Source organism: Papilio xuthus, unplaced genomic scaffold, assembly GCF_000836235.2.
Source record: "Papilio xuthus unplaced genomic scaffold, Pxut_1.1 DF827597.1, whole genome shotgun sequence".
Classification (NCBI taxonomy): Eukaryota; Metazoa; Arthropoda; class Insecta; order Lepidoptera; family Papilionidae; genus Papilio; species Papilio xuthus.
In genome coordinates this window covers 2122967-2148392 of record NW_013531052.1, presented here as the reverse complement: position 1 = coordinate 2148392, position 25426 = coordinate 2122967, and the positions used below count along the sequence as shown (strand labels likewise).

General features: G+C 35.0%; 2 protein-coding genes across 2 annotated transcripts; one reads left to right on the top strand and one right to left on the bottom strand.

Annotated features, from left to right (window-relative positions):
• Positions 1-4082: 4082 nt before the first annotated feature.
• On the bottom strand, positions 4083-25406 carry Rab3GAP1 (RAB3 GTPase activating protein subunit 1). The gene is made up of 4 exons (XM_013312886.1): positions 23980-25406; positions 23497-23684; positions 5735-5999; positions 4083-5263 (listed from the first exon to the last, which is right to left on the bottom strand). Exons 1-4 carry the CDS (start codon positions 25225-25227, stop codon positions 4502-4504), a joined length of 2463 nt encoding a protein of 820 aa, XP_013168340.1. The 5' UTR covers positions 25228-25406; the 3' UTR covers positions 4083-4501.
• Positions 6012-22426, top strand: haf (leucine-rich repeat and fibronectin type-III domain-containing protein hattifattener). Its single transcript, XM_013312885.1, has 5 exons — positions 6012-7197; positions 18976-19140; positions 19396-20967; positions 21052-21592; positions 21705-22426. The coding sequence occupies exons 1-5, from the start codon at positions 7195-7197 to the stop codon at positions 21965-21967; spliced, it is 2544 nt and encodes an 847-aa protein (XP_013168339.1). The 5' UTR covers positions 6012-7194; the 3' UTR covers positions 21968-22426.
• Positions 25407-25426: the final 20 nt, after the last annotated feature.

Below are 25426 nucleotides of genomic sequence, written 5' to 3'. Positions count from 1 at the left end.
ATCTTCAAAACGTTATCAAAGTAACGATTATAATATTCATAGCAGAATACACTTTTGTTCGTCAACGATAACGGTTACCGTGAGAAAATTTTAACAATAAGAAAGGTGACAGGTGACAGGCTACGGATTGATAAATAATGGTTTAAAACAATAGTGAGACACGACCGACAAAGACCAACTCGTTACCTTTCAAATAATCAACCATTTAAAAACAGATTATCCTAAATAATTACTGTAATAACCTTAGCTTCAATCGATCAATTTTAAATATATATTTTTATGAATGAACTGTATAATCTTGATACTTAGCAATCTATCTTATATGACTACAAATAAATCAACGTCAAAAAAATGTGGATTATGATTAACATTTTCCTAAAACATCGTACCGCAAACGCTGTACACAACAAAGTATTAAACTGGGACAGTGTTGTATTAAGTTTGCATTCAGGCTTAGGAACGAGAAAGAACCCAAAGCACTCTCCAGAGCTACTCGAGATATTTATCGAAGTTTCAGCGAACCCACTCGAATGAGGGCGACATAGAGCCTGCTTTCATAAAAATATTCCTTTGTTTCGACAAGATATTTAAGATACTCAAAAATCGGGCAAAACGCTGATTTCGTCTTCACTTAACGTAAACCGTTTTTTCAAGTATTCATAAGTATTTAGATGGACTACTTCCAAGTTAGGACAACATTTATATAGTGCTAACTTAAGCAGTTTTATTAACCGTGAGTTTCTGAGACTAAAATCTTTGTATAAAACTTATCGTCATCCGTGTCTTTCATCTTTGAAAAAACAGATTCAACAATAGGTTTTAAACGGGGAATTTGGTCTCGGAAACCCACGACAAAATACGTAAATGCCAAGTCGTTAAACGCTCTAAAGATTTAATCATTGTTATATTTGTTGTCTTCCTTATGAAACTCCAAAGTAGGTACATTTATCATATTTTACCAAATTAATTGATAAGGTCTTAATTATTGATAATGCAATTAAAGTTAACGCAACTGTTGCGTTTTCTTTCCTCTCCTTCTTTCCTACAATAAACGAGTGACAACTTTCAACTCCAATATTGATGAGTAGTTATGAATCGGTGAAATGGTGAACAGACCAGTATTCATAGCTACCTATAAATATTTAAATATAGCGATGATAAAAACAATAAGCTCATGAAACTTGTATTTTAAATAACATTTTATTACAAATTAATCATACGAGATAGTTTACAAATACCCGGCGCACATCACAGAATACGTCTCGCAACACGTCTTCCAGTGACAGCTTTATTCCTTTCCTACACATTGATTTATATTTCCTCACACTCATAAAACTGTGTACTACACAAGAAGGATGTTACAATTCATAAAAAGAATTGAATGTGATACCGAAATGTCTTAATATCACACGCCATTTTATATTTCACATTCTAGATTACAGCCTAAACGATTCTTAGGTTCCGTTCTCATTCATTTTACTTAAAAAAGAGATAAACCGACTGAAGGATTATTGAAATTAGAAATAAAGAATGCTCGAAAATATACTCGGTAAACACAATTTTTATTTATTAAACTGGTTATAAATCTAATAATGAATTAAAATTTATATACTTACCCACTCTGGTGTCGAAGGACTTCGAAGAATCATAGGCGCTCCATTCTTGTCACAGATTGTCATGAAGCACTAATAACAAATATCGAGATTAACTAATTGTCCGTTTAAAAATTGAACATAACCCCACCACAGCACTGAAGGATTCAGCATAAACTTCTCTTTGAAAATGCAATATAAACGAACATTAAGGAATTTTTACGGGTCAGTTCACGGTTTGAATATCGTAAGATAACCCGCGTCCCTGAAGGAGCCTGTAATCGACCGGGCCTTCCGTCGCGCCACTGAGCGGAGTCGCGAGCTGCCGAGAGCGGTGTCCGCGCGCATGCGCCGCGCTACTCTGCCGCCGCCCGCCCTGACCCTCGCGCCTAGACAACACTTATAGCAGTTACCTCAACATTGCTCCCCACATATAAACACTATACCACAATTCCAACACACAATCGTCAATATACTGCATGCTCTACAACCATTCGGAGCATTCGAGATCTGTAGGTTTAGAGATGACATTAAAAGCAACAATATAATGTCATCGCGAGATCCACGCGCCATTGTGGCGTTTGTTAGCGTACTGGACTTTCATTAACGTCAATGAGACCGACATAAACTGAATCGTAAAATTTAAATAATCGATCGTCAAATATTTCGAACAGACAGTAAAATTACGTCCGCAAATATCTCAAATTCAATTGTTTCAAGGTTATTTTATGGGATTGTGATTTTTTTTGTTTTGCGTCACCTAACCGGCTAAAAATATTGAATCAATATTTGGGCTTCGTAAACAAACTGGATGAACGCGTTCCCGCTTCGTGTTTACGTTGCCGGCAAATGGAGGCTGCGAGCTTCTCTTTGTACTCAAAAATTAAGGCTCGCTGAAATGACGGCGTACACAAAATAGTCATAGAAATACTATGGAGACACGAAAATGAGACAAAAATATACTGCATAGAGTTTCAATATCAATTTACTTGAACAATGCTATCTTACTAATCCATCACTTATTTCCATTGCAAATTCGTTTGTTTTCAAAGGGTCAAGCGACAAAGGGAGCGTTCCAGTGTAAGAACAGAATCGATTAGGAAATTAGACATTTGTCAGGACGATTATTGAAACTGCAATTATCTCATTCACTAGACTAAATTTCTTATATTTACAACATAATTCAGTCATCCCATGGAATGTAATAGAAGTAATCGTAGGAGGTTCATTTGTGAGGTCTCAGACGACCTTGAGACACAACGAACTGAAGTGTCTTAGCCGAAATCCCCTCTCGGAAGTTATTAGTTCGTTCGCATTCATTCAAATAAAATTTGTATAAATCATACTTATGATTCACAAATATTCATCTGCAAGACAATATTTCTCGTTTAATTTAATCTTACTTCTTTCTAATATTATAAATGCGAACGTTTGGATTGTTGGATAGATGGATGGATGTTTGTTTGAAGGTATCTCGTGAACAGCTTAACGGATTTTGATGAAATTTGGCACATATATAGAACAAAGTTTTTTTTAATCCCGGACGGAGTCGCGGTCGACAGCAAGTTTGGGATAAAATAAAATGGTGATTTCACTTTCATTTAGTATATTTAGATAATATCTGTATAAAATTTACATAAACACAAACAACAAAACGTATTTAGCGTAAGTCGCTATACCACTTTCTACAGTTTAACCTAAAATATAATATTTATAAAAGAAAGCTGACGAAATAAATTCAAGAATATTTAACGCAAAGCTGAGATGTGATTACAAAGAACTTTTTATTAATATATTTTCACATAGATTTAGAGTTTGTATAATTACAATTTTCGTAACACTGCATTTTCGTTTTAATAATTCGATTCATTTTTTTTAATTAAATAATTACACTATTATTATTTACTGGAATTACTTAACTTTTTATTATTTTTTTTCAATCGATAACAACAATTATTATTAACCATTAGTTTAACATAATATTTCATATATCCTAGCTAGTCAAATCCAATAATTCGCTATCAATATTTTCTTATATACAAAAGAGAAAATTACCTCACAAACACCTCTAACGTTGTCTAGACGAACTAAATCTTTGCATTTATTATATGCAACCATTTCATTTGTATATTACAAAAAAGTTTTCATATAACGTAATCAAGTTTTTATATCTTGTATCCAAAATAACTTTTGTTGTTATTGAACTTTATCAAATTACATCACCGCAATTTTATAATTTTTTCATCTGGAAATGTCGTCGTATGATAGGCGTATTTCTCTATAAATAAGAGTCCATGATCAAATGAAAAAAAGACGACGTAAGAAAATTAAAGGAAGACAAAATGGATTATTTAAACACTATAAAATCATTGTATCATTTAGTGAAAATAATAGGCTTTTTGCGACAATTACTATTAAATAAAAATAGCAATATTTACTAACATGAAAATATTCGGAACACAAGGTAAAGAAGGTAAAATTTTATTTTTAAAATATGTGAAGCCACTTATTCTTTCACAATATTGAACATCACTCGACCCAATTATATTCTCTGCAATTCAATACAAATTTTACAACACGACATTGAAGACCGTTGAAAATACATAAATAAAAATTTCAACTTGGAAAAATTTAATTTATTATCTAAACGTGAAAAAGAAACTAATAGCATTTTATCACGTTATTATATCGTCAACTAACTATATCAAATCCTTTTTAATTGCACACAAGAAGCCTTAATTTTACGAATAAGGCAATTTAACATTTATTTCAATACCATACATCGTAATATTAATATACATTGAAAAAATAAAATCTTTCATCAAAGCAATAAATTTTATCTAGACTTTAACTTACAACAACTGTCATTTATTGTACATTTTCAATCTATTATATTATAATAAGCATCGCTACAAACAAACGATGCGCTCTGTAAAGGCGCCTACTAGAGTCATGTCTGTGGAGAGAGCAGCTCTCAGAACTTGCGGCCCCACTGCGTCTTTAACCCGCAGAGTAAACTCCTTACGAAACGGTGGAGGAAGTACTCCGCCCACCGCGTTCAGCACCCTGGTCCTACCAGCTACATCTAAAGGCTTCCCTTCAGCGCTACTACCAAGTATTTTACGAACGCACACCGATCTACAAGCTTCCTTTTCCGCTTCAAACAACTCTCTAGCAGCTATTTCAAAAGTACGTCTCTTATCAACACCACCCACATTTGAACTATTACTTGTAGCCCCTTCTTCCATTGCTTTTAATGCCCCCGCTTTAAGTACAGCAGGCAGTAAAAGTTCAGCAACCGCCCCTATTGTACGGGAGCGTAAGAAATGCAAAACTTGTTCCGCCTCACGAGTTTCATCAAACAGGCGTCTCTGTCGTGAAGCTGGGACCGGTCGGGCAACATTCCACGCTTCCACCCAGGGATTACCCGGTAGAAGCATCCGATCACCTAATGATCCACCGTCATCCGGTTTCCAGTCTCGGGGTGAATACCAATGGACGAAATCACAGAGCTCTGCACCGGGGTTGGCAGCTTTAAAAGCTTCCATGTCGGACAGAAGCGAAGCGCTCATCATTCTTGCGCGAAGTTCCGATGCTTTGGCATCGTCTCCTAGACGAACCATGAGCTCAGCATCTTCTTCTAATTGATCCTCAGTCTTCGGCGCTGGATCCTATACGAAAAGATAAAACAAGTTTAAAGTACGTCCGATCGAGTACAGCGAAGATGGCATAACTTGCGTACCATCACGTAGTCAACAGTACTCCATATTACGGTGTAAATAGCAAACAGTACCGTAATAGTGGTGACGTAGCGGCCAAGCGGATGTCGCGTTATCCAGTTATTGTTTATGTTCATTTTATATCTGCTGTATAACAACTTAACTACTTCTGCTTACACAACAGAATCAGAATAAAATTTGATAATTAATTTCTTTTAAAATATCTTATAAGCCTCCTATAAGCATTAATTATTTTAATACAAGTTACATTTGCGTATATGAAAATCTATATGATAGTTTAACATTGCAACAATCCGATTAAAAGAAATAAAATCCACGAGCCTTACATTAAAATTCGAATTAAACAACTAAAAGGAATTAGAATTTAATAAATTTTAATTAAATGTTTGAGGAAGCCCTAACCTGTGTACGAGGAACGAATAGCGGCGCCCCGTTCTTGAGAGTCTCGTTGCCGAGGCGGGTAAGCCTGCCCACGGGCCGGTCCCAAGGCAGTGGCTCCTCAACCGCCTCGCTCTCCGAGCAGTCGTAGAACTCGTCCTCGGAGGAGTTGCCGGCGATGCCGCCCCCGCCGCCGCTGCCCTGCGACACCCGCCTCACGCAGCAGTTCAGCAGCTGCAGTTTCTGGTGCAGGAGACAAGTCCTCGCGTTTGGAGGACCTTCGGTTACGCTATTGACAACAAATATAAACGAAAATAAGTACTATATCAATCTCAATAAATAGCTAAGATTACCTATTAAACTTTTATTATGTTTTTAATAGGTTTATAAGGATCGGCTTCAGGTTGGGCATAGCTTTCCATTCACTTAAACATGCTGTGTCAATAAACTGCCACATCCAACTAAGCTAGCACAGCTGATTTTAAAATTATGATGAGATAGTTTGGCCAGAGTTTTTTAAATACCAGCACTTTACTACCTACTAAGTCAGTTTACCCTGCCCAGATTTCTCACATTTGGAGAAAGCATTAGTCTAAGGACTTCAATTGAAGAATGAATAGACCATGAAATATCTAGGCGACATTATAATTTAAAAATAAAGTCATTTAGCACACGCAACTGAGCACGTCTAAGAAAACTTTCATACAAAAAAATTAAGAATAGTCTTAACTCTTATTCATTAAATAACAACTGTCACGTTTAGTCGATTCCGTTTAACTTTCACTACGAAGGCAATTTTAGGAAGACAAACGTCCGACCTCGAAAAGAAAGCAAACAAATCAAGAGAGTGCATGGCGCGCCGCTCTCGGACTAACATGCGAATCGTTTTCTCTTTCGAGTATGCAAATTTTGCAGCTTCCCAGCGGAGTCGGCGAATCGAATTCCACTAGAGACGTACACACCAAGAAGGCCAACGGCGCAGCACCTGCCGATGACATCCGAAATATCTCGTCTCGTATCTGTGTCGCGACCCAGAATCATCAGATCCAGTCAGACGCGCGATGCTCGAACGCTCTCAGTACCGTTATGATATTGAATTACAAATGAGCAGTGGAAGCGGCCAGGAGGCGAATGTCGGCACACCAAGTTTTTCACGATACTAAGACGTCTAATCGGTCGGTGAACCGTTTGTTTACCGGCGTCGTTGGCGGTGGCTATGAGCGTGGTATGGGAGTAGGTCGGGAGCGCCGGTGGGGCGCCGGCAACGCGGTCCGCAGTGCTACGCGCGTGCTAACTGCGGACGCAGGCGCATCAGACATGTAGCTAAATTCAACTATCAATACAAATCTATCGAGACTCGTTTGACAGTGACCTCGTTCGTGTGAGTTAACGATGATAAACAATTGGTGTTAATAAAATATTCGTGAGAGTGTTGACAAAGTGAACAAAGGATTTTCTAAATATTTACCTATAATTAGAGCACAATGGTAAGAGATTTTTTTTTTATCTTATTTGTCGCGAATCAGTTACTTCGTAGATGAAATCTCTCGTCGCGTTCATTGACACACTTTTTATATACTAATCAAATCAACATCACATTATAATTTCACGTACATAATAAGTTTAATAAAAATGTTCATCCGTATATGAGGTGAAATCATTGTCTACATGTGGATAATGATTAACAGAGAAAATCCCTTAAGTTATTATTTCAGCGTTAATCATGCAATGTTTTTTATATTCGTTCGTTTAAAAATTATATAATGACATCCAAAAAACTACCACTACTAACTATACTAAAAGCATTATAGCAGTTAAATATAACGGAAGGAAACGTACTTTAGAACATCCTTAATCACATTTTAATGATAAGTCTTCCTTCCGAGTTACTCGTAGTGTTAAATATTTACAATAGCAGTTTGTTTAGTTGGCGAGTTTCATTGTACTTGAAGTTAATATGATGTCTGCGGAGGCCGGAGACATTGCTCCGCCCGAAGCAATCGTTTCCCTTTACTTGTTCCATGTTAGAACTTTTATATTAACAGAGCTGTTCTTTATATTGCAGTGCTATACAGAATGAGTTTATTTAAAACTAACATTAAAAAAAAACATAATTAGAAGCCTATTCTATATGTATGCCAAATTTCATCAATATCCGTTTAGCCGTTCTGGAGATGCTTTCAAAAACATGCATCCATCTATCTAGATATTCGCAGTTATAATACTAATAAGATTGCAAAAACCGAGCCGTAGTTAATTAATGGATTTAACGTCAATTTACCTTCAACCTACTAAGTTCAAAATACTTTTACCATAAATAGATAAGGCACCATCAGATTTCTATTATCAAGAATGTTAATTGTATCAATAACAAAGGAACAAGCTCTTTCGCTGTAATGGTAAAGATTAATTAAAAAAATATCAGATGACCGTCGAATCTACCAGAAAAGATGATATAACCGATGCTTAATTAGATCAGTGCGGTAAAGAAAATTTGATTTAAATTCAAACAATGAACAATACATTAAAATATGCTACGATGTAATACATTCAATTGAAATAAGCCAAAATAACATCAGCTATTATCTCAAAGTAAAATATTTATGATGTTGTAATAAGTAAAATATGAATCTAATCAAATAATGGACATAATAAACACGCGCAATAACATCTATTCAATTTACTGAAAACAACAAATATGTATAAAGTTAGATGAGTTTCTTGTTAGAATATAACTGAGAGCGTCGTATATTCATAACATGCGACCAAGCCTCTGTCACACTACCAACTCAATAATTCATTGAGTGAAAAGTTTATGGAGACGTTCTAGGAAATAGAAAATGACGGACGCGAAAACAGCAAAAGTATAAAGCAATGCAACTTTAGTTTACTTGTCCAACTTGATATACTAGATCTACACGTTTAATTCAAGACGATTTACAAGACAGTAATGTAAAATGGAGAGTAAACACTATGGAAACAAAATTTAGACGTTAAATTTTACTGTGCACTAATCATATCCAAAGCGATCGTTTCTAATATTAGACATGCATGAGCGAAAGCAACTGAGAAGAAAACACGCGGAAACATGATAGACAATTTTAATGTATGGCCAATTAACACTACTTTTTGCTAAAACAGTTTCACATTAGACTTGAAGCGACTGGACAAAAACAACGAGGCGTTGATCTTGAGACAATGGGAAAAATAACTGTGCTAAGATTCCGCACTATGCGTGTACCGTGGGATAACGTTTACTCTACGTTTGGATAAATGTCTACTAAAATCTTAATCACGACATTTAGATTCTTTTACGATAATATATGAATACAGGCTTACACGTTGTTTTCCTGTACTTATTAATTTGTAAGGGATATCCATTTCAGCAAGACATCGGCACATTAGGTTCAGTTAGATTTCTTATTTACGAGTAAGGTTAAGATTATTAATAATAGTTGTAATATGTTTAATAATTGTAGTAAAGTTATTAAGACTAATAATAGTTTCTAATTGTCCTCAGCTGAATCAGTCCTGGGACTTTTCTTAGAATGTTTATTTGGTCATCATTCTAAATACACCCAGGGGAATCCATCCCATTTATCAGTAGATTGATTTACTAACAAGCGTAATATTACTTTAGTTTTTATCTTCAAATTGATCTCAGTATTTAAACTAAATATAAATATCGAAAGTGTCAAGTTTCTGCAAGACGTAAAGATTTACCGGTACAACGAAACTGAAACTTTCACTACACCTTTGTAATGTATTTGTCTCGGAAACTATCTTGTTTAAAATAGTACCTTTCTAGTGGCCGAGGCGACATTGCTATGTAACAATGGGAAGTTGTTTATGGTCAATCATTTTCTATGCGACCAAATTATAGTTGTTTATGGACGCAAATGTATAGTGTTAGGTTTACAGGAAGCCCAGGCCTATGTAACCATTGTTATACAATATATTGGTAGATTTAACAGTTTTGGAAGTTAAACTTTATTTTGTGCTAGATGTCGCTCACGATTTAATCCGCGCGGAATAAAAATAAAAACTTAGTACCCCTGGTCTTCCAGACTATGTCATATTACAAGGTGATTCATGTAACCTTTCTGGAGATGTTTTCTAAGAAACATCCAAACATTCGCATTTATAATAATGGTAAAATATCTATGCTGTTTAAAGTAATAAACCGATTATAATATCGGCTTTACCAAGGCTATAATACAGTTGCTTTTGTGTATCTTTTCTCATATAGCGACTAGTTTTAATGCGAAAGTGAAGTTCAAGCCAGCAGAACGACACACTAATCTATGGGGACAGTGGGTCATGTTTTGTACGTTAATTAATTTTAAGTGCAACTTTTTCATGAACAATATGCTATAAAGTCTATTAAGAACCCTATTTAAAAAGAAACTCGTAATTTTATAAGCTACTTCCTTTATTGCAAAATTTTAAAATAATAGACAAATAGGAAAACCTGTAATAATAACCACGAAGGTATCACTAAATTAAATCTTTCGTTTTTATTGCAATACGACAAAATCTCATCAACTTTCTAACGGATAAGTACTTGTTTTTGCTTCAAAACTTGGTTAACAGCAAGTTTTTTCTTTTGCATAAAATATAGCGAAGTTTCCAAGTAAGTTAAAACAAAGTAGAGACAGTTTGCGAACAGTTTCAAAGATACAATCGCAAAAGATTGCCTTGAATGAAGAAAGAAGAGGATGCCGACATCTTATTTACCGATAACAAGAAAAAAACATTTTAATCTAAATCCAAGGTCTTTAGATTCAATTAGGAGATATTTAAAGGTGCAAAGTAATCCAGTTAACGGATAACTTTTAAAAGAAGACTCTATAACCCATTAAATAAATTTTTACGAGGCATAACACTTATTGTAGGTCATAGTAAAGGTGTATTTCCACTACCTTAAATCTTGTAACAAAAACGGAGAAAACGATATTTTACAAGCATTTCCGCAGTCGAAATCCAAAATTCATATCAAATCTAGTTTTCTCTAGTAATTCTAATCTAGTGGCTTTGGGTTAGTTAGCACTTCGTTTGCAAGGCTACGTAAATCTTCGAAATTCAGCATTTTTAGTCGCTAAGTGACTAACGCAATAGGATGTCGAAGGCATGAGTCGCCGACATTTTGTTCTTTGGTCACAAAAGCCAGTCGCTCGCTACCACTTTGTCAAGATAGCCGTGAGAAAAGTCACGGTGTATGGAGCGCGGGCAACGTCATACTAACGATGCAATACAATATTAGTTTCGAAAATTTACCTTGCCTTGTGTAGAATGTGCCTACATTAGAAGTAATAATAATTGTATAATCATAATATGAATCATATTAATGACATACAAACGTAATATGCTATCATACTCGATATGGCCGTAATGCGATCAGGTGGGAATGGGAAAGGTTCATTGACCCCGGCAGATGGCGCATCCGTCTCCGTCACGAGCGACGGATCGTGAAGATGTATTGGAGTTCAGGGTCCGCCCGCGCATTTTAGGGTTGCCAAAGTTTTGTTTTAAAATAATATTTTTTATAGTAGACGTCTAATAAATTAACCGATTAACACGAAAGAATCAAAAATTATTTTGGACGAATCCGTATCAAGCTTTTTATAGTGAAGAGGGAGAGGTGCATAGGCAAGAGAGGAAACAGATGAGATGAGAATAAGGGGACTGAAGCATAGTATCAGACTGAACGTGCATACACTCAGTACCTACACCAAGATAGTTTTCTGATATCGTTTTTACATCCTGTCACAAAGTCTGATTGGGAATCACATTTCGCTCTTATCACGTACATATATAAAATGTGGTAAATAACTAATATGTAAACGTCCATTACAGCTTTTTTGCATAGAAATTTATACTAAGTCCTAATTTTAAAGCTAATACTTTCGACCTACGAAGTCTAAAGGCAGACATCCTAGATTCTAAGATTACCACGATATACTCTTGATTATTTTATCGTTATTTAGTTAAATTTAACAACAGTAAATTTAAATAAACCGGTAAAGGGTCATTTTAAAATATAACCGTAGCATAATGAATCCGTTAGAAACGAGTTTCACAAACGAATTAAATTAAAAACATAAAGCTGAGTTTAAAACGAATTAATGAATATAAAATGGGCCGAACCTAACTTTCTAATTTTTTTTTGAAAACTTAATATTCAAGAAACAATTATTGTGGCATTTGGAACCGGTATAACGGTTATAAATAATCCAACAAGAGTGGTATTTAATATTTCTTTTTGTATTATATTTGCATAAAAATTTATACGAAATGTCTATAGAAAACTATAAAGCAGAAAAAACTGCGCTTCATCCATAAAATAAAATTGATCCATAAAGATCTAAACAACTTGAAGCAATCACGGCTATTTCGCATTTATTCTCAGAGCTATCTATAAATTCGATCAACACAAGTACACATATCTTCCAAGGTACGTCAGCAACTATAATTATGTTAATTTATAGTTTAACTAACGTGTCGCGCGTGAGTCGACATCGCGGCCGCCGTCTCTCCGTCTTAATAAACGCATCACCGCGTTGCACTTTTTACATAGCTCTCCAACACCATTACGCACCAACTAATGACATACAATAATCCTACTTACCTACAAACAGGTAATGATCCGTTAGCTAACCAGGTACAGGGTAAATACAATGCTTGGACAATTGATATGGATATATGGCAAACGAGGTTGACTGACAGTTGTAATATGAATCAGTGTTAAAGCAACCACGCAAATAGAATGCCGCTATAATTTCTAAAGAAAATAACACAAAAATAGCATAGAACTTAATTGGATATTTATATTATTACCATAGTTAAACTATACGTACAATGTGTTTCTAAAATGTACAATTTTCGAGTGTATTTAAGATAATATTCTGGTTTACACTTTCACTGATTAACAACGTGTTGTTAACATATTCATTGCCATTTCTTGTTTTCTTAATAAAAACAAATTGAATAATTATTAGATATAATTATAATTAACAAAAAGTCGTTTTAAGAGTGGTATAACCCGCTTTAACATCTTCGCACGAATTGGTCAGGTTCGCCCGGTGAAATACCACCACAACACAGAAAACAGACGTGAAGTGGAAGCAAATGCGCGCGTCTGATGAGTGTGCGTCCCGGAGGCCTAATTTAGTCCTCTTTCCCTTCCCACCCTTTTCTTATAAGGAAAGGATGGGAAGTGGAAGTGAACTTTCCGGATGAGAGGATGCATGGAAAGGGAAAATATTTTCTTTCTGTGCATCCTCTCCTCCGTTGATTAAAGGTAGGCAACGCATATGCAATTGCGTATGTCTATGGGCAACGGTCACTTCGCTATTTCAGCGATTTCAGGTGGCCGCTTGCTCGTTTGCCACCTTATGGTATAAAAAAAAAATCCGTATCTATTTCTATAATTTAACATTTTTTCTATACAAAATATTTAAATCAACACATTATTCTTTTCAAAACAATTTTCTCGTATTAAAATTTCCATTAGAAAATTAGTATAATAACAGATATTGAAGAAAAGCTTCCATTTCCGGTTCCCATTCGAAATATTTTCCAAAGCATTCATAAATTCTCTTAATAAATCATATTTAAATAAAAATATTTATTGGATTATAAAACAAAAATATGTATTCACTTCGATAAAGTTAAGTGCCAAAGAATAATTTTCTTGCCTTTATATAATACATTTTTCTTTTCTACATTCTATTCGATTCTACAAAAAACGTATAAACTTATCGATTACATCAATAACCGAGTTAATTTTTGTGATATTGAACGACCTAAAAATATAAATAATACAGATTATAATAAATACAGACAAAGGAAGTTAGTGTTTCCCGCCGGAAGATGCGAAAGGAACCTAAGTCATTAAGTTACGAAGCTCTACATCGGCCATTAGTTGGCGCCGGCTATTTGCGAATTCATGGCGCGTTAGCAGCTCGTGTTACGTGCATCTCTGTTGTTCAACACAACGAGGTAACTGTTACAAAACTATAAAAGTGAATACGTAGAGTTATTTAAACTCACCTTTCTTGTATGTTGAATCTTTATTACACCCGTGTAAGCCGAGTCCTATTCTAAGATGTCTATGTAAATAATTTTGTAATACTTGATACGAATATATAAAGTACTCCTTGGCTTCTTAAATCCTGACAACACTTTTTTATATCAACTTACGATATGTTTATTGTTTATGCTTATTTATGAGATTATCATTATCAGACATGGAATGTTTTTGTTACTATATTCAGGAACATGGAAAATTATAATTATTACGTTTACATTTACAATGAATTGTCAAACCAATATCATACAAGAATGCACTTCACAATATTTCCAAGCATTCTTCGTTCGCTGTACTATTTTTATGGAGGATAGTGAACGGAATGTAGTGAAACACAGATATATAGGATATTAATGTCGGATAGTACTGATAACGGGAACAGGCGGAGGCAGGTGGGACTGGCGGGGTAGTTGGTCGCAATATTGGATCGTGATCCGACTTACTGCGCGACATTGCCTTCTAATGACAATCTGTTCGGAGATATAAGATTTATTAAGACTTGATATGTTCTAGCTTTGATGCTCTCAACTACTTGTGTGATTTATTTATAAGAGGATCGGATATAGAGACAATTTTAAAAGATAATGTAAAGTTAGGTTTAGATTTAGTAGGGTGAAACCACTTACTCTAAAAAGTTCTTGAGAGAAGAAAGTTTAATATAATATAAATCTAGTTATTAGTGTCCATAATCGCAATCATTCTTTACAATACGTAATTAGAAAACTCATGCGATTCAAATTAGTTTTAACACTTTTGTTAGTTGTTCAATTTTTTTCTTTATATCGAAGTGTTATCGTGCACCAATATCGTGATAATATGTCTATAAAATACTTCTTTATGTTAATAAAACAAAACTGCATGAAAACGTTACAACAGTTTACGTAAAGAGGCGACTGGTACACGATTTTTTAGTACAAAATTAATTAAAGACCTGGTAATTTATTGAACAATTAGTAATTATAACAGCTCGCTCTACCCATTGTATTGTTAGATATATTTGGAAAAACAATATTGGTATTAAATATATATTTCAAGACATTATTATATCAAATAAATTGCCGCATCATATTAACAATCAATAGTTTATGTAATGAATTTCAATTGACAAAATACGAAGGCAATAAACCTTTGACTACGCACTAATCGCTTTTAAAAGCTTTTAGGAACTCCTACCTTAACAACACAAATAATATCTATATACATCTACTACTATTAACAAATGTATGTACAAACATTATTTGGTGTGAAATTATTTATAATAATATTATAATTTATGCGAAAAATATAAAAAGCACAAAATATAGTCATGAGTCAATATCTTAAGGAGTTACGCAACATAGAGGCGGTATAGGAAAATAGAAAACAAACATTGATATTGGCCAGTAACAATGGTCAGCTGTATCAACAGACCTAAACACACCTCGACCATAAATTACAAAGTCGGCTGCAATAACCATAGAGCGAGTCTGACCGAGTATACCGCGCCCACTAATGCCTACCTTTATGCTTTCTTCCCACGTTGAACGTTGTCTCTCGCTAACCCTTCCTTAGTCAAGAAACCGTTAAGTAAACAGTTTCATTCTTTAATAAGAAATAAACGTTTGATGCATAATTTAATTTAACGCAAAATAATTTAACTCTTCTAATTTTAGTTACAATTCCCAGAAATCCTCTAGGCTAGATTATTACCACTAGAAAAGCATACGACTATGAAAAAATTCTACACTTACAAATTATGTTAAATACCTCGATGACAGTACAAAATTTCTGGATTACTTTTTATAAGAGCTTCCTGAAATGGAATGTGATTACGGTAACACGTGTTTGAATGTATTACAGTAAGGCCCTACCGTGTATAATCGTAACCCAGTGGCACCGGTAACCAACGCGAAGATAACGGTATTGCTCGTTGGGGTCAGTGGGCGATGCAAAAACTTTGATGCCTCATTTGACAAGTCTACACAGATAACTAGTGACCATTTTTGTTTAATGAGATATTTAAATACAGAGACAAGAGATATCATGTTAAACGAATGTCTGGGTAATGTAAAGGTATTTTAAAGAAATAAGAAACTTTAGAGAGTTGATCTTACGTCTTACTAATATTATAAATGCTAATGTTTGGATGGATGTTTGTTAGAAGGTATCTCGGGAACGACTCAACGGATCTTAATGAATTTTGGAACAATTGTAGAACATAGTCTGGAAGAACACGTAGGCTACTAATTAAGTTTTTTTTTATTTCGCGTGGACGTAGTTGCGGGCGACGGGTAGTAAAAATTAAAAATCTAGTCTTATATGAAATATGAATTTTAATAATTTAATAGTTTAAATCAAAATAGAAAGTATGAATAACTGAGACGCCATTGGTGATAGTCATCAATGCCTATCAATTTTTTTTTCATAAATGTACACAACCAAGAAACGAGGACACAATGTTCACTCGTTTGTATAAACTCTTTATACAGTCCGTTTATTTAATGCTAATATGTTATTATTATTTATGGTACTGTAAGTTCAAATTATGCATTTTACGTCTTTTATTATAAAATGTTAAAATTATGTTAAAATTGTTTTCCCCCCTATATGTGATTACTTGTTATGTACAAATTGTAACAATGTTATGTGGTTGCAAAAAAAATATGTGTAGATACCGGAATAACATCTAAAAACCAATAATATTGACATTAGAGAAGACGAAAACCGATGAAATTCATTATCACATAGAAAGTAAAAATTGTGCAAGTTCGACTTTCACTTAAACATACGAATTCTTTAAACATAATTCATGATTTTACTAGTAATAGAATGACTCATTTTATACACCAAATAGAAAAAAGTCTTTTCTCGTGCGTTTTATTTGAATAAGTATAGACGTATCATATAAGCCTATACGTTCGTAAACTCAATTATTTACACTATTTCCTCTAATTAGAAATCTAATTTATCGTTTCCAAGCGCTTCCAATAATTATCACACAATCGTAATCAATGTGTACCGGCTACTTACATTTTGAATCGCAATATTCTACCGTGATACAACGAAAGAACAAGAAAAGTAATCATTATATGTATACAAAAACTGCCTTCATACATCACCCAAATAAATATAATCAGCAAAGAGATACACGTAGCATTATAACTTATACGGAATACATGAATAAAAATAAAATGCTTCGATCGAAAGTTTGATAATGAGCATTCGTTGTGCTCGACAACATTATAAAATCAATTTGCGAGTCAGAGAAGTCATCGCGACGACGCGGGCAAATTGAATCGCGCCTCAAAGTATGCGAGTCTCATAAACATTAACAACTTCGGAAGCGGTTAAAGTTTGATCGAGGAAACCAATTGCCGACTTGAAATACGTTTTCGGGCGCGAGAACCCCCATAAAGTTTTATCGACGTCAATGTATCTTCTATCCCAAATAATTTATCTATACTGACTCGGATGTAAAGTAAGAATACATTTAAAAGAGTATTAACACGCATCAGATGAAACAACATTAAATCTTTGTCATATTAACATTTTAATTTTTATGGGTATTATATGGTTAGAGACTAAATCGATATATACGATATAAACAAACAGAAAACTAAGCCAACGGAAAATAATCAACTAGTCTAGGAAATAACTTAATAGAGCCCAAATACAACAACGCTATTATATAGAAAAAATTCTACCTATTTATAATATATCTACAAATAACGATTGTACATGCATTCAGAAATTTCTGTCTCAATGTTTAAATGCGCAGTGCGGAAAAATAATCCATAATACCACATGTACGTTCAACCAAATCTGTTTAGCACGATCAAAAATATTGCTACCGTGTTGACCAGAATATGTAATAAGCCAACCAATTTGTCTTTTATATGCATACGTTTACATTTCCTACAAATTGATATGAAATGTTAGGAAAAATGTAAATTCAAATGGATCCTAAATCAGGAAAACATAGAGTTTGTATTATAGAAAGTAAAACAATACTTAAAAATACTACTTACAACACACACAGTGCGATTACTCCCAAATTTTGATTTCATACGGAAGCGAGCAAATGTATGTTGTAATTTCTCAAATAAAAAGTATTGCCAATAACGTACACATAAATAATTTCAGATTATATATGGTTTCAGTTAAAATTAAACTCCCTTATATAAATAGATAAGCATCCAAAGTATTTATTCGACACGGCCTTATTTGACCTAGAGTTCATTACAACACATATTTTCCCACACAAATCAGCAACAATAGTTCGTTGTACGTAACCATATATGATTTGTCATGAACGTGTTGAGAAACATATTTTTTAACAATTTTATCAACATAATTTACTTGAAATAAAACACTTGAGACTTAAAATCACCATAGAACTATACTCTTTGGTAATGTAACGAAATCAATAACACGTGAACATAATGAAATATGTCAAAGTTTGAAGAGATGACGCGAAAGTGAATCGGCCAAAAGGAATTTAACAGCAACAGGTACCGTTAGCGGGGAAATCGGCGTCGCGCAAACGGGCCAATGTTACCGGCTTACAACACAACCGGCCCCGTGAGAGTAAACATCTGTTACAATGACCGCACCAGCTATGTTTAGAAATGTACTCGATGTCTCATCCATTAACAATTTTTTGGGGACTACTTTAGTATTGCGCATTCTCAAGATATATACATAAATGCAACATAAAGTTTGATAGTTATTGTTTTGGCTCAACGAATGTTTGTGAAAATAGGAACATTTCTTCCAAATAAAGAAAAACTGTGACAGTACATCAAACAATAGATGCAAGTGGAGGGAAAGCCGGCATTTCCAGGCAGGTGCATCAGCGTAGCGTTCTCTCTCCGCCGCGCGCAGCGCACGCGCCGCATGATCGCCTCGCGTGCAGTCTCTCGCATGCACTTCTCTTACTCGACATGCAACCTGTCCTCTAAATGCTCGATAAACATACATTTACTACGTTAAATATGCAACCCATTTATAACGTGTTAATAAGCACGGAAACGGAAGCAAAATTTATTATGTGAATAACTTCAAAATACAATACTATGTTTATCATCATCAGCTCACTATACATCCAAAGTGAGGAACTCGGAGCCTATCCTAAGTTAGGGGTGATTACTTCTATGTTTAACCCTAATAAAAAAAAAATCTATTGTATCTTTTCCAGGGACGTTACGCACACGAAAATGTCAAACCATGTTTTGGGTTACTCCTGGTCATCATCTTACATCTCGCACAAGCACAATGTCCTTGGAAGGATACGCCGATTCTACAGTCCTCATGCGTCTGCGCACTCAACTTGGCGCGAGATCTCTCGGTACAATGCGACCAGGTAACAAATGCCAAAATATTAATAGGACAAATAGCAAATAAATCTTTTACCATTTACATTATTGTACTCCAAAAACATGATAAAAAAATCTTTCTGTGCATCCTCTCCTCCGTCGATTTAAGGTAGGCAACGCACATGCAAATGCGTATGTCTATGGGCAACGGTCATTTCGCTATTTCAGCGATTTCAAGTGGCCGCTCGCTCGTTTGCCCCCTTTTGATATTAAAAAAATAATAATAATACTTTTTTTTTCAGGTGGACTTCGCCATGCTCCTCACTGCACTAAATTCTAATGCGCGCAAAATTTCAATCGATCTTTTGTATATAAACAACTCAACAATTCAAGTTCTAAGCGATGACATCTTCGCAAACCTCAAGATTCATAACTTACAAATATCTGGATGCAGCGTAAAAAGAATAGAAGATGACGCATTCAGAGGCCAAGGGCCATACTTGAAAAACTTGAATTTACAAGATAATGAATTGTCAGAAGTACCCGTGAGGACACTCAGGATTTTAACCAATTTGTCGTTATTAGATTTATCCAAAAATCGAATAACACGGGTCGGTAATCACGCTTTTATTACGCTGCAAAAACTGACGACGCTAAAATTGTCGGACAATAATGTTACTTTGGCACCTCAAGCCTTAACAGGATTAGAGAATTCGCTAAAAAATCTTAATCTGAAAGGCACTAGACAGAAAGTTGTCCCAGAATGTATAAAAGGACTTCGTAGTCTAGCTTTTCTTGATCTCTCCCAAAATAGTATCAGAGAGCTTCCTGGCCCTGAGGGAAGTCGAACTTTTGAAGGATTGGATTCCTTAACGGCACTAAATTTAGAGAGAAATTTATTAGTTAATTTAAAAGAAGATGCTTTCAGTGGTATCAAAAAAACGTTAAGTTCATTAAGCCTACTGAATAATTTATTGCCAGAATTTCCCACAGCCGCAATCGGAACTTTAACTGAACTAAGAGTATTAGATATCGGATTCAATCTCTTAAACAAAGTGCCGAATGAAGCTTTTTTAAAGAATCCTTCTATAACATTGTTAGCATTAGACGGAAATCCATTGCCTACTGTTCCTGAAAAGGCTTTAGCACATTTAAATCACACACTACGTGGACTAAGCGTGGGTGGACGATTCTTAAACTGTGATTGTCGCCTTCGCTGGATAATAGAATGGATACGTAGCGGTGAACTACAAGTTACCTCTCGTGAAAGAAATCCACAATTTTGCGGAAACCCAGCACGTTTCCGTGACAGAGGTTTTTATAGTTTTGAGCCAAATGAACTTGTTTGTGACCAAGAGAGTACAACAATTTTGGAGAAATTAGTTCCAACCACAACTACATCCACTTCTACAACGACAAAGAAAAATGATATTGATTTTAACACTAGTCCAAGTACAACAACGTCGACGTCAAGTTTACGACCAACTTTAAGTACATCAACAACTATGTTAACAACGACAGTTGCAAACGAAGAGCCTACAAGTAAAGCGAACGTTCAAGCTACAAGTGATAAACCAAGTCGCATACCATCCGTTAAACCAGTGATACCTAATTGGAGACAAGGTTCAAATCAAAGACCTCCATTAATTATGAACTTTCCTCAACAAAAACCAAAAGTAGACGATTCTAACGAAGTTATCGTTAAAAATGCTTATCGACAGGATAACTCCGTAATTATTCAATGGGATTCAGATGTTGCTAATATACTTGGCTTCCGCGTTGTGTACCGATTGTTTGGAGATAAAAGCTTCAAACAGGGACCACCGTTGGAAGCCAGCGAAAGAGAATTTAAAATAAAAAACGTGCCGTCACAGGTAAATTTAAATAAACACTGTACTTCCTTGAAAACGCTTATTTATAGTACCAGGACTAATAAACATATTTTTGCTCTGTTTTAGGAATGTATCGTCGTTTGTGTTATTTCTCTGGAAGAAGTGCACGTAAGTCCTGAGACAGTCCCCTACTCACAGTGCAGAGAAGTACGCACCGTATCCGCTGCCGCCTCCAACATGGACAAAATCACAATAGCTGCAAGCGCAGCTATTTGCGGAACTATTGTTGTTGCGGTCCTTATCTTTGCGGCTGCATCGCGTCGTCGATCGCGGACCGTTCATCGACTGCACAACCAAGCGCCCGAGAAATTGCCCAACGCCTGCTGCGGCGGTCTTCCTGGAACACCGAGTCCCAACGGCCCGTTGTCTTCGCTAGCTACGATCGGCGGTTTCGGAAAGCAGCGTGAGTGGGATCAGGTGTCGGCTTATAGTGCACGTTCGATCCCCCGCGCACGTACCTACACAGAACCGGCTGCTCCGGAACCCCTACCTGGCCGACCCGGCCGCGCTCGATCCCTTGCAGACGGCCAGTCGCAACATAGTTATTCACAATCCGGACGTTATGGTCCACCGGCATACCCAGGCAGTTTGTTAGGATCGAGAGCCGGTAAGTGTCGCCTGTTGACCTTATCCACGGATCTATCAAGACATTTTCAATCTCTTCGTAAAAGCTACGTATGTACGATTGAGTCTATTTTATACTTTCCTTTTATTTCTAGATCTACGTCAGTCGCGACAGTCTTTGGGCGGAACATCGGAACGTGCGTCGAGATTGTCGCTAAGCGGCGCGGCAGGCGGCGCCACCGGCGGCACAGCCGGCTCGAGAAGGAGGCCGCGCTCGCGGTCGCGGCCGGCCAGTCGGTACAGCGTCGGCTCAATAGGACTAGGTTATTGTGACACGTCGGACAATTGGACAGATCACGATATGGATATTTACATGGCCCGAAACCCGACGGCGCGGGGCGGGTTGGTGCCATTATAGCGCAGCGGGGTGACCGGTGCCAAATGCAGAGCGGAGTCGCGGCTGACGGGCGGACGTTGCTCGCACTCACGAAAGGCCGCCTCAACTTACACCTCGTGGTGCACGCATGAGCATCGGACGCGCAACCGCCCCCGCCGCCGCTCACACCGCCGCAGAAGGGACAAACAAGATAAATGTATCGACCGGACATGGGAAAATTATGATACTAACAGTTGATAACTCCCATTTTTTAATAAGTTCTAATAACGTCGAGGGTTAGTTTAAAACAGACTCGTTCACGATTAACTCCATCTGACATGTAGATAACATAGTACTAGAGCTATGGTGGACTTGACTGAAACGCCTTTATACGAAGCTAGGTATATTTAATACATAAGAATATTTAAGAATTATTACTAAGCGAAACCCACTCGAACTTAAATAATAAAAGTTTACAAGTTGGGTTACAGAAAACGATATATAACATAATGTGATGTGTATTTTCATATCAGAAAGACATACTTTCTAAATGCAAAATGACATAATTATAGGAATATTAAGATTGTGAGAGTTTAACAATTTGTTAATGTATTATAGAAATAAAATTATATAATGTATGTTAAATAATCAATGTAAATATAAATAAATATTAATTTTAACAACAGATAAATAAATTCTTATAGCAATTGTTCTAAAGCACTTGTATACATACATACATACTATGTGAAGTAAATACTGCTAGTCACAATTGTTTTCAATTTATTAATCAGCACATATACTTATAATTTACCATTTAAGTGGAAAATGTACATAGAATATTAAAAATACTTTATTCAAGACTATATAATTGTTCTAGATTTTATGTATATTATTTAATACTTAAAAGAATAATTAATTCAACGATTAATTTTCATAACTATTGTAGGTGTAAATAGGTAGAATAATCACAATTTTCTAAAAAAAAAAAAAATAAGTAATTACCATTATTCAAACTTTTCATAAGCAATTCAAAAGCCCTATATACATAGATAATTATTAATTTCAAATAAATAGAAAATCCAAAGTTGTTAATTTTAAATAAACATACCTTTATTTCATAAACCTTTTTTTTCCTTTTTTTATAAACATACCTTTTACAAAGCGCGCTATTCGCTCTAAATTATTCCAACTAATAATGTCTAAAACTATGTATATCATAAATAAGTAATTAAATTTGAGTTAGGGAAATAAATATTAGAAGATAATTGTTTTAAATAGTAATAAAATGAATTTATGGGCTATCCCAATGGTGCTATTTCATTTATTGCAATTTTGCAAATTGTACAGAGAATTTATGTATTATAATAAAGATTTAAAAAGTAATATAATAAATAGAATATCAATTAACTATGGCTTTGCATTCAAATTCCCAATTCTTTTATTTATGATTAATATTTTAGTCTGTGTTATATTTTTTAATAGACAATCACTTCAACCAAAATTTAAAACAAAATGAATAAGAATCACATTTTAAACAACTAAATTATTTTTTATTTAAGACAAATACTTACCCTGGTAAAAGAATGCGATGTTCCCAACGATATTGAAGTTCTTGTACAAACTCATACCAAAAGTGTGCCAAGTACGGCAGACCTCCAGCATCTAATAGCCTGATTGCGGTCACCGAAAGTCTCCAAACCAAGCCATCTTCAGGACTTGTCTTTATGTAACTACACAGCTTTGACTCACTACCTTCACTCTATAAGTAAAACAATAATTTTAAGAAGGAATAAAAAAGGAAAAAACATAAGTCAGTTTATAATGTACTAGTTTAAAGTTATAACATTGGTGATAAATAATCCACAAATGGTGTAATTCACAAATACTTAAAAAAAAAAAATCATGCATGATATTAGGTTAGCCGAGTCAGCCAAACCCATTACAGGGAAAAACTATAAGAGAGTGATTTAATTATTTTTTAATAAAATGTTGACTCCTGCTAATGAAAGACAAAGGACAAATTCCCATAATCAAACAGAATGAAAGTAACATACTTGTTTAGATTCCAAATCAAGCCGGTCCGGATATGGAAAGTTACTTTTCTCAATTGCATCAGGAAAAACATAGTACAACAATGGCATCAGTAAATCATCAGTTATTGGTCCTTTGAATTCCGTTACACTTGTACTCTGACCAATAGCAGCTTTTACTAGTTTTGATATTGTAATAGGAGCTTCCGTAATCTTATGCAACGGGTTCACCAGCCCCAAACTCTTACTTAAACCTAATATATCCATTAATAAATTTCTTTCATCTAATAACAACATCATTTTATCTATAATTTCAGATAATTGACATTGAATATTATTTCTTAATTTTAATGTTATTGTCCATGTTGGAGCCATTATTGGGTCAATATCGGAAAATGTGGAAGAATCAACAATGGCACTCTCACGGAACTGCGGCCAAATTGCATTCAAACAAGCACTATGTATGGGATTCTTTTCTGCTCCAAAAGGCAGCTCTATAAGTTTTTTAACATCAAACCCATCAATTGATAGAAATTCATTCGAGTTATTTCTCTGCTTCCATGAAAATGTATCAGAATCCTTTAACTCATAGCAGAGCTTTGCAGATATTAGAACAGCATCTAGAGCTATAGGTGAGGCAATTTTAGATTTAAACAAACTCATAAGTCCACTAAGATGTGAACAATGATTAGAAATTCTCTTCAAATGTATTGTGTCAAAACTTGTCTTGAAATCATTATCTTCATAGACACCTAGGTATACATTTTGCCAGTGCTCTCTTATTTTTACAAATAAAGGCACACCACAATCAACATTGCCAAATGCTATGTTTACAGAGCTCATCACAAGTTTAATTATACTTCCATCTACCAATGGGCTACTAGAACATAGCATTAGATATCTTTTTAAGCCGAACCAACTGGAAACAGGAAAAGGACTGCCGTCGACATCCTCTATAAAGTTTGACGCTGATTCCCAAAGCCCTTTCTGTAATTCAGAAAGAAGCGACTGATCATCTGAATACTCGACGTCGTTGGTATTTTTTGCCGGTTCCAACATATGATAAGATAATGTGAACTGAATGCCACGAAACTTGATTTCTTCTGATTTTGTAATCCATTTCTTTGTGTATTCTGGAGAACGCTTAAACTTCGATTTCGACAAATGCCACTCATTGATAACCTCCTCCAATCTTGCTACAAACACTTCCCACTCTGACACTGTTGTGAAATCCTGGTGATAAATATCATATTCATCGATTTCTTCATTCATTTTATTAAGCTAAACTCGTCACATAAATAAAATCAAAGAACAGCTGTTAGATTATTTACAGATACAAAATTCTTTGTTGTTGTTCTTAAATGTCATTGTGGTAGTTTTTACGAGAAAACACTAAAGTTTTGTCCCTACAGCCAAAATGTTGGAAAAATACATTTGATAATTAGATAAAAAATACCACAATAAAATATTC

Bases quoted from the DNA above. Each gene is read 5' to 3' on its own strand.
- haf (XM_013312885.1), top strand. The intron at 19,141-19,395 runs GTAACAAATGCC...TTTTTTTTTCAG, and splicing joins TCTCGGTACAATGCGACCAG to GTGGACTTCGCCATGCTCCT. The intron at 20,968-21,051 runs GTAAATTTAAAT...GCTCTGTTTTAG, and splicing joins TAAAAAACGTGCCGTCACAG to GAATGTATCGTCGTTTGTGT.
- Rab3GAP1 (XM_013312886.1), bottom strand. From the start codon at position 25,227: ATGAATGAAGAAATCGATGAATATGATATTTATCACCAGGATTTCACA. The intron at 23,685-23,979 runs GTATGTTACTTT...TTTTACTTATAG, and splicing joins TTGATTTGGAATCTAAACAA to AGTGAAGGTAGTGAGTCAAA. The intron at 6,000-23,496 runs GTAAGTATTTGT...TGTTGTCAATAG, and splicing joins CATCGCATTCTTTTACCAGG to CGTAACCGAAGGTCCTCCAA.